The 10,224-nt window shown below is 43.8% G+C and overlaps 1 protein-coding gene across 2 annotated transcripts in view; it reads left to right on the top strand.

Annotated features, from left to right (window-relative positions):
- CHD6 (chromodomain helicase DNA binding protein 6) overlaps nucleotides 1-10,224 on the top strand; it is a 218,667-nt gene that overhangs the window by 99,276 nt on the left and 109,167 nt on the right. For both annotated transcript variants that reach the window (XM_007464745.1, XM_007464746.1), the window contains 2 exons: nucleotides 2,299-2,446; nucleotides 4,253-4,402. In XM_007464745.1, the coding sequence (XP_007464807.1) occupies nucleotides 2,299-2,446; nucleotides 4,253-4,402 (298 nt within the window). The remainder of the gene's footprint in view (nucleotides 1-2,298; nucleotides 2,447-4,252; nucleotides 4,403-10,224) is intronic.

Below are 10,224 nucleotides of genomic sequence, written 5' to 3'. Positions count from 1 at the left end.
AAAGGGGGACGGGAGTTAAAAAAAAAAAAAAAAAAAAAAGGAGCCAGGAAACATGATATGGTATAAACAGTGACAGGCTAAGTCACATGAGCTGAGCGCAGGCCTCTGCTCCGCTGCTAACTTTGGGGCCTTTGTTGCTTTTAAACCTGTTTCTTTATGTGGAATATGAAGCTCATCTGCCCTGGCTCCCTCATGGAACCGTGGTTGTTAACAGTTCAATGAGACAGAAGCACATAAGTGCTTTGTAGAATATAAATTGCTATGTAATTTTCTTAGTGAGAAGCCATGTAACATGAGATAAATATTCCTGTGAAAATTTGGCATCTTTTTAAACTGTTTCACCTGAGTCGCCTGTCCTGAAACTGATATGTACTTTTTTCCCTGGCTTGAGAGCACAGGTCTCTTGTTAAATTGTACAGTTCTCTAAAATGGCAGGATCCCTTGAGTTTCATTTCCTCAAAATAATTTTCATTAAGAACTTTGCTGATAGGGAAGCCAGTCTTCAGCCTAGGGAATCGAGGGTGGGCTGGGTCTGCACTCCTGTGATGGGTGCTCTCCATTGTCGCTGGGTGCTATCCCGCTACGGGTTCATCCCATGGGATCTCCCTTCTCTGAACAAGGCCGGTGGTGTCCCTGTCTTCCCCCGCACTTTGCAGTAACTCACCTGATGGGAGATACCAGTAATCGTGGCTCTTCCTCATTCTCCACATTCTGCCAAGACTTACTGGTGCTACTTCTGCTGGGTCTTTCAAATCCTTTTCACTGATGAGTTTTCATTGAGCCTATCTCGCCTAGGTCTTCATTCGCTCTTGCCCGGGCTTGCCATCATGCCCTTTTCACACAGGGTGAGTCTCAGCTCTCTATCCTCGTGTACTCCTGGTTTCTTTCCAGCTCCATCACTTGCTGCTTCTGTTCACTTGCCCTGACATCCAGCCACACAGGCTATCTTTTACTAAATGTGCCTTTAACACTCTTCCATTCCCCAAGAATGCCATGGTGGTTCCGAACATGCCTGGTTTAAATACTTTCTCTACCATTTACTAGCCATGTTACCCTGGAAATCTTAACTCACTGTGCCTCTTGATAAAATTAAGATGATAATACTATCTGCCTTATAAGGTTGTTTTGAAGAGTAAAGGAGATAATCCGTTTAAAGGATTAGAGAACGGTGCCTGCATGTAGTAAGTGTTATATACAAATTAGTTGTAATTGTTATTATTCCTGTTTTTCTGTCTGTCAAAATTCTGTGTATATCTCTGCTCAAATGTGTTTTCCCAAATCTCCTCAGTGACACGTTATCGTATCTATCCATTGATGAATCCATCTATCTATCCAGTAAATATTGAATACTTAGTATGTTTTAGATATAAGACTACTCACTGTGAGGAATACAAAACTTAATCAAGTGCATACTCTCTGTCCTCTGGGAACTTAGAGTCTGATAGGACAGCTCAGAGAGGTGTAAAATATTCATCCATTCAGCAAATGTTGATTGAGCCACTGCAGAGGATCCCAGGTCCTCTATGGTTCTGAGCCTGGTGTCACGTGTAATGACTAACTTTGGTGAAAGACTAAAGTTTGAATACCTTATGCAAATCACAGTTGAGGTGCTTGGGAGTGTAGAAAAGAGATTTTATCAGCCAGCAGAGCCCGAAAAGGCTTATTAGAGTAGAGATGTTGCCATCTTAGTAGGGCCTTTCAGGGTGGATGGACTTTGCCCATTTCCACCTCTCTCAGGAAGCATCCATCTGCTGCATTGGGCTATAGCTCTAGGTGGTCTGTAGGAATTCTGTCATTACAACCTCCTCAGGGGGTGGGCAGTGTTATCTTCAGTTTTGAGCTCCTAGTACTCCAAGTTCATACGCATAGACCATTCTCAATAGAGGCTGATGACAGATTAGGGAGATTGAAGTTACATCTTCGCATGTAACTTAAAGGGAGATTAGAAGTGGATGATTCTCAATATCTGTGAAGCAATTAAACTTCCTAGAGAAGACATTTATGTGAAACTGAAAGTGAGGTTTTTTGGAGATGTTCATATTATTTTCTTTCTTATCACATTAATCGTATCTATAGTAGTCATGATAGGGGGTATAAAAAAAGTGAATTTTGCATCAACCTGTGTAGATATTTCTTCCCATATTTCTGCAAATTTCTGGGAAGGAACTCTTGTAGATTTTCCATTAAAGCCTGTCCTGGCCCAGGAATTCCAGGATGTGCTATCGTAACTATAATCACATGAGAAATCTTAGTTTTAAAAACTGCCCAACAGTTTTAATTCTGAATTTCTCCTTGTAGCAAGGAGCAAGGACCAACCCCAGTGGAGAAAAAGAAGAAAGGAAAGAGGAAAAGTGAAACCACAGTGGAGAGTTTAGAGCTGGATCAGGGCCTGCCGAACCCATCCCTGCGGAGTCCCGAGGAGTCCACTGAGTCTGCAGACAGCCAGGTACAGCTGTGCCCGGAAGCCCGGGTGGGCGTTCCGGCTGCCGGGCGGCGTCTTGCTGACACTGACCCTGTTGGTCCTCTCTCCCTGTCTCCAGCCTGCATCTCTCGCACACAGACCTGGGCTGGGCTTTCAGTGTTTTAGTGGGTGACCACAGGCTTTTCTTTAGCATCCTGGTTCTTATACTAATAATCTCCCAGTTTTTTAGTGGTGTTTGCTTCCTTCTTGAAAAGTAGCATGATATTAGGCCGCAGTAAGAGTGAATGTGGAAAGTGGAGTTGTGATCCAAACTAGGTAAGGCTCAGAGGGCCTGTTTTGCTGTGTAGGTAATACATTTAGGGCTCAGCGTGCTGGGCCAGTCTACACAAGGACACTTTCATAATCCCAGATGCTGGAAAAGCCAGGGATGGATTCATTTTGCCAAGATGGTAAGGAAACATGGAAACAAGGAGTTGCCCACCTAAGTGAGATTTCTGAAAACATGCCAAAGTGTGCCCAGGACATTGGTAAGAATTTTCTGTCTGAGTTGAGGCTGCCTCTCTTGGATGTGAGTTCTGATATTTGAGAGTGCTGTTTCCTCTGACATCCACAGCAGTTTACCTGGGCTGTGCTACTGCATGGGGGCCATTTAGGGTAAGACCAACTTACTGCTCCTTAAGAATCATCTGGACCCTCATAGATTCCTAGGTGATCTTCATTGTAGGAAGGTGTCAGCTCCTAAGGTCGTAGTGGTAAATAAGTAGTAGTGTCTGGAGTGTCAGATCAGAGACCCCCTTTCACTGCCTGTAAAGTTGGATTAGTGGCTCTTAAGTGTCCTGACGGGCAGAGCAGCAAGTACATCAGGTTGATGGGAGTTGGCAGGGGGTTCAGTGTTTCTAGGATGGTGATTTGTACGTGGGATTGGGGGGAGAGCTTTTTATGTGGAATCCCTCATGTAAAATTAAATGTCATAGAGGTGACACAGTGAAGAAATGATGGGAACACAGAGAGAGCCCCAGGAGGTATCTTTTAGATGATAAGGGGGGTGGGGGTGAGGTTTGGCTTTTCGTTTTGTTTTGTAAGGTTTAAGTATCTAAGAGTAAGCTAGCTGGTGAATGGTTCCCAGAAGTGTTCCTACTGCTTGGATATGATGTGTATGTAGAGATGAACCATGTGTTTTTCTGTTTGAGGAAAGCCACTGGGTTGCTTTGTTGTAGAATGTTCTCTCTCTAAAAGGTCACAAGCTACTTAATTATAGATGAGTCTTTTCATGGTGAGTCACGAATCTTATTTTGTTGCACTTAAGATGTCTGCTTGCATTACAAAGGGTGTTAGGAGATTCTCAAAATAAGTCCTAATAAAATTGGTATTATTTAGTTGTTTAGAAGTACATGGTAAGTATGGTGAATTTGGCAAAAAAAAAAAAAATCAAAACCAAAAAAACTATTAAATCACTGTCATAAACCGTGAGCTTCCAGCTATGCTGGAAGGGACCTCAAAGATGATGAAGTTACTTCCCATCCCTGTTTTACTGGAATAGAAACCGATTCCAGAAAGCGGGGTGGGGGAAGCAATGATGCATAAAACACGTTTCCTCAAATTCTGAGGCTACACCTTCTTCTCACTGGATCCTGGTGATTTAGCTCCCCTCCCTCACCTGGGTCCCATTTTGAGTGAATTTAGTCCTGAAAAGAGTTATGTTTAGGGAAGATTCTTTTTGTGAAGTTAGAGAGGTCTCCTTCGACTGTGAGTGTAGGTGAGCGTGTCCTTGTGCAAGCTTTTCCCTCTGACTCACAGATAGTCTCTCTGGCGGGTGTGTTTGTCCTGTAGAAACGACGCTCAGGACGGCAAGTGAAGCGCAGAAAATACAACGAGGACCTGGACTTCAAAGTGGTGGATGATGATGGGGAAACCATCGCTGTCCTTGGAGCCGGCCGGACATCTGCCCTCTCAGCTTCTACACTGGCTTGGCAGGTGGAGGTACGGCCTTAAGATTGGGCTGCTGGCCTCGGCTGGACAGTCATTTTGACTACTTGATGGAGCTATACCGTGGCTCCTTTTTTAAGCGTAAGTTAGATCACCTTAACTGCTGGTTCTATCCTTCAGGTGGTTTTCTGTTGCACTTAGAATAAAGTTTAGACTCCTCACTGTGCCTAGCAGGCCCCTCTGTCATCACACTTTCCCTAATTCACCAGATTCATTTTTCAGATACATGACTTTTCGCCATCTCCCTCATTACTCTCCAGCTAAAAGACTTGCCTCGTTTAATGCCATGAATTAGCAATTCTTTCCCACCTACTGGCCTTTGCCTGTATGGTCCCTTTTGCCTAGAATGCTCTTTACCATATGCTTTACATGACTCTTTCATTTAAAGTAGATCCCTGCCCCTCATCCTAATGTTTATTTCACTCCTGTTTGTTTCTTTCATAGCTCTTATTACAGCTTATAATTGTGTTCTGATTTCTGATTTCATTTTATTTCTTTGTCTCTCCCCTTAGAATGTAAAAGTCTGATACATAGTAAATAGCTGTTCCATGAATGGAATCACATGAACTAGTAATTACAGTTGGGAGTTGGATTACAAACGTGTACTGAGAGTCCACTGCAGGGCCAGGTCCTAGGATACAAGGATGAGTATCAAGGCATGGTCCCTGCCTCCAAGGAGTTTTATCTGGGAGAAGAGGCATATGGCTGTGGTGAGATTGTGATAAGTGCAGTCTTAGAAGTCTGTGCTGGATACAGTGGCTACACAGAAGGAAAAGTGGACAGAAGAGGGAGGTCAGGGTTTTAGGGGAGGCGTTTCTGACGTGGACCACAGCCTCACAGCCTGATGGTCCCGGAGGATGTGGTATGGCAGCTTGATGAGCTCGGCCAGGTGGTGGGGTCTGATTTGAGGAGTGGTGGGAGACGAGCCTGGAGTGGTAGGAAGAGTCATGTTATGCAGGCTTTGGCTGTCAGCTAAAGTATTTGGCCTTCATTCATACTGTGGATTGAATGAGGGGCAGGAGGCATCGATGGGTTCGAGCAGAGAAGCAGGATGCCCGTATATGCAGTTTAGGAATTTCCATTGGCAGCAATATCAGGAAGGAAAAGGATAGCATTAGGACCTGGTACCCCAGTGCTAGAAAGGCAGAGGGTAAATGTGGAGAAGGAGGAGGTCTGTGCCAAGGAGCTTACAGAGGAGGAATCAGAAGCAAGAGAAGAAACAGGCTGTGCGTGTAGGAGGCGCCTCGCTGCCGGCAGCACGTTCTGAGACACAGGCTGTCTTTTGTTACGGAGTCACTGTTGCTGACTTGGCAGGATTCATGTTCTGCGTGTGCAGCAATAGCACAGATACCTGTCCTTCCTCCTGGACACAGTGTGGCTGGCTACTGGAGCTCATGATGCTTTATCTGTGTAAACCACCTTGCCTCCAGAGTAATGCATTTTCACATAATACTACTTTTCAAGCACATAGTTAAGAATAGCCCTTGCAAGACTGCTGTGAAGTGATAGGATTACATTGTTTTACAGTGGGTTTCCCTTCCTTGGAGATTTTATGGTTGGTTTGGTAGTTAAAACACTCTAAAGGATTTAATTTTCTCCTAGTAGCCATTTAGCCCAAGTCATTAACCATATTTCAGTTGTTGTTCTGTCTTCTCCCCTGGTGCCTGAAGGGCAGCATTAGCTGATCAGACAGAAATAATTCAGGAAATTTATATATATCCTAACAAGGCTCTTTCTGTCCTCTTAAGGGTACAGCAAAGAGAAAGTTTATAGTGGTGAAACATAAGCTGGAATCTGAATTTGCATTAATTACGCCTCAAAAATTGTGACTAAATTTAAACAAGAAAGAGGCCCGATACGTGGTTTTGGCATTGATGTTTAGCAAGGCACCTATGTGGCTCTGGCTTCCACGCCACAGGGCAGACTGGACAGCCTGCGTGGGGTCGAGCGGGTTGCACGGTCAGTGCTCTGTGGAGCCCTCCACTTGCACCTGTTTTACATAGTGGGCTTCCTGAGGGGGGGCGGGGTCTGAACAGAGATTTCCCAGGCCAACACAAAGCCCCGAAATCAGGGATCTCATCTAGGATTCCAAGCAATCCTCAAGAGTGTCCAGTGGAAGAAGATGAGGCTTTTCCTTCATCCTTCTCCCAAGGCCCTTTGGAAGGGTGTCTGACTGCTTGCTGGCTTTAGCTTGGGGCAGAGAAGGGTGTGCAGTCAGCACCAAAAAGGCCCCACTGCTACCTCCTTGCTTTCTTTGTAGTGTCTTATCAGCATGCTCAGCCCACTTTTGTGGCTGCTGGCCCCTGTCCCAGCCCCAAATTGCAGCCTCAGCAGTGCTTACCTAGTGGTGAGTTGCTAAAAACATCTTTACGCATGATTCAGTCTAACTCAGGACTGGCAGATTAGCACAGCCCTGCTTCAGAGTCTAGAGGCCTGTGCCCTGGCTGGGATATGGGATTAAGGCTGGAAGTATGTTTCCAGCCTGACTGTGACTCTTTGCCTTCTTATTCTTTGTCAAACTGATGTCAGTGCCTGGAACAGAGACAGACTTTCACAGTTGTGGTACACTTAGTGTATAGATTTTTCCAAGGCTGTCTCAGTTTTTGCCTCCTACAGTTTGTGTGGTTTGTATGATTTTGCCTTTGGGACAGAAGGACTTGAATGTGAATGAGGCTCCACTCCTGGTGTTCTCCTGTGCCGCCTCCTGCTGCTTTGCAGACGGTACCCTCTGCTTTGTCTGGTCTTTTCCCGTGCCTGGAGAGCTGAGCGCAGTTGTTACCTCCCTCAGGAAGCTCCCTGCCCCCCCTGAGCTGGGGATAAGTGCCCCTCCTCTGTCTAACTCTAATATGTTTAACTTCATCGCTGTCCTTTAAACACCTGCCAGTTTTTGTTTCCTTCATCTAAGCCATGAGCTACGTTAGGGTAGGGCTTATAATCTTTTTTTTTTTTAATTTTTTTTTATGTATCTCTCTGGCATGAAAGAGCTTCAATAAAGTCAAATTTACATTAACCCCCAGGAACTATTCAGATGAAAGTATGACACTTTCCCTCTTCTGTTTTGTGGAGTATTTATAATATTATGCCTGATGTCCCCCAGAATCCTCCCACCATTTGTTCACAGCCTCTGACTGTTCTGATTCATCAATGCCTCTGCCATTCTGTTCTAAATATCACTCCTGATTGTTCCCGCCATTAGATTGTAAACTTTTACAAAACAAGCCTCACTTTTTAATTTATCACAATTTTCACCTAACATAGGTAGTACTTTATTTTGGGTAGTAACTAACGTAAAGACTTGCATTCAGTTGTACTTGTCATGTATTTATTTAATATGTGAATAATGAATAAATATGCTTAAAACTTATTACAGAAACAGGTGTGATTCTTAACTCCTGGATTAGAAAGACAAGAGTGAAGTGTTTTTCTTTTTTCTCGGGCTCTTGTTTTCTCCAGTTCTTCATACTGGCATAGTTTCCCCACTGGTGTTCATCCACGCCTCACTCTGACACTGACAGCCATGGGCAGGCCCCTTGGCAGAGCGGCCTCTGGCTGGCATGGCTCTAGCTCTGTACCAGCCCGCGTGATTCACTGCTTAGGCTCCTATGCACTTGGCCCGAGAGGATGGTTTTCATTCTTCCCATTTCTCCTCTGGCCACACCACTGTTTCCCACCCCACGTCTTTCCTCAGATTGTCTCCTGTCTTTGTTTCCTCTTGGCTTCTGCTGCCACCCATTGTGCTGAGGCCAGTGTTCAAATGACCACAGTTTGCACTTTTGTCGTTCCCTGCCCCAGGTCCCTGTCCTTCCCAATCCATTACTAGACTCATTTTCCCATAATACTAGAGACGTTTTTGGCTTTTTTCAGTGTCCCACTCAAGAATCTAAGGTGGTTACCTCGTAAATCCTGTTTTAGATCAAAACTCCTGCCTGATTTTTTAAGGAATGTGGCTGCATACTACCTGTCTACCCTCATTTATCCCCACTCCTCATTCTGTGTAATGCTTTTCTCTACTAAGACTGGTTCCTTAGTGTTCCAAGTCTGCATCCTGCTTCCCATATCCTGGTGCTTTCATCCTTTGGGTGCATTTCGAGTTTCCTTCCTGTTTGCAGTCCTCTTATGAGCCACCATTCTTTAGGGCCCAACTAAAACGTTACTATTCTGTGAAATCCAAGCTATTCTTGCTTTCTGCACTCTTGCTGCTGGACTTAGGGTTACTGTCACACTGATTAGAATTTACCACTGGTACATTTCTAAGAAAAATATGTTTTATCTTGCTTTCACTGAGTGTAAGCCCCTGAGACTGGACACCTTGTTGGATGCTACTTTGGACCTTCCATGGCACTTGGTAAATGCTTGTGTTTTGGAGTTGCTTCTTCTTGCTAGAGCCTTTCCTTACGGCTCGCTGAATAGAAGTGTATCAGGTGGTTGGTTGAGGGTTGGGGGTATGTGGGTTGAAAATTTTTGAAATTTTCCCTAAGAAAATAAATTTTTAATTTCATGAGGTTCTGATATGAAAGTGAATGAACTAAACTGGTCTCCTTTGAAGGATAATTTGAGAAAACTCCAAGCAGTTGAGAACAGATGGCTGTCATGGAAGTATGTTTGGCAAGCAGATTTAGTTTATATCTGTGTGTATCTGTATACACTGAGTGTTTATACACACATGGTCATGCTTATGCACAATCTCTGTTTAGGGGGGAAAAAAATCCTGATTTTCCAGTTTTCTTCTTACTTTGATGTGTATTTTGGAAACGGTACTCTCTTTTTTCCCTTTTATTAGGATAGGATAAAAACCTGCTGTCAGTATTTTGATGATAACCATTGATTTTTTTTTTAATACTAGTGTGTTTCCCCCTATTCTTTAACTAGTGCCAAAAAATAAATTGAAATTTTATTTCAAATACCTTAATTTTTACTTGAAAATTTTCTATAATGAAGAATGCTTTAAACCCACCATCCTTGTAATCCTCAGAGTAAAGTCCTGTGCTTTCTTCATCCACATGTTAACATTTCCTTGGATTTGGTCCTAGTTAAAAACTCAGAGCAATCAGAAACCATCTTTTTCTGCTCCTCATGGTAGGTAAGAGTAAGAGACTATTTGAAGCAACCTGCTGGTGAGGAGAGACAGTTGTTCTTTTAGCATGGGTGTACACGTATGAATGCTTGCTTGCTAGTCTGGGTTATACAGAATTGGGAGTAGGTAGGAAAGGTGCTCAGCAATTATCAAAGTTTAATGCTAATAGACAGCCAACTCATTTCCAAAGCCTCTCCTAATTTGTCCTGGCTCTGTGTTCCCATAGCACTTGCTTTATACTACTATTCCCATGTTGTATTGAAAAATCTCTTAACATTATTCATTCAAAAATATTTATTGAGCACCTACCACTACTGAGCGCCAAGGACTGTTCTAAGTGCTGGGGATAACATCGAGGAACAAAAGAGACAGAAATCCCTGCCCTCGTGGAGGGAGCCTACAGCAAATGGAGAGGAAGCCTGCAGCATACACACAACCCATCTCCTCCTCTAGATATTTGCCAGATTTTGAACCTACGTGGGATGGAAAGCCAAAGGGCTAAGCCCAGAACCTCCAAAGGGTAGAAATAACTAGGGAGAGGCTGATAATCAATCTGAAAATAATAAAATTGTGTAGTATGTCAATGGTGGTAAGTGGTATGGGAAAAAAATGTCAGAATAGGCGTGATACGGAATTCAGGAATGAAGCCTGCAGTTTTAAGTAGGGTGGTCAGTGTTGGCCTCACAAAGGTAATATCTGATCCAAGAAGTGAAGGAAATAAAGGGGTGAGGGAGTCGTGTAG

Source organism: Lipotes vexillifer, unplaced genomic scaffold, assembly GCF_000442215.2.
Source record: "Lipotes vexillifer unplaced genomic scaffold, Lipotes_vexillifer_v1.1 scaffold53, whole genome shotgun sequence".
Taxonomy (NCBI): Eukaryota; Metazoa; Chordata; class Mammalia; order Artiodactyla; family Lipotidae; genus Lipotes; species Lipotes vexillifer.
The sequence above is the reverse complement of the archived record's forward strand: the minus strand, read 5'-3'. Positions and strand labels throughout refer to the sequence as shown.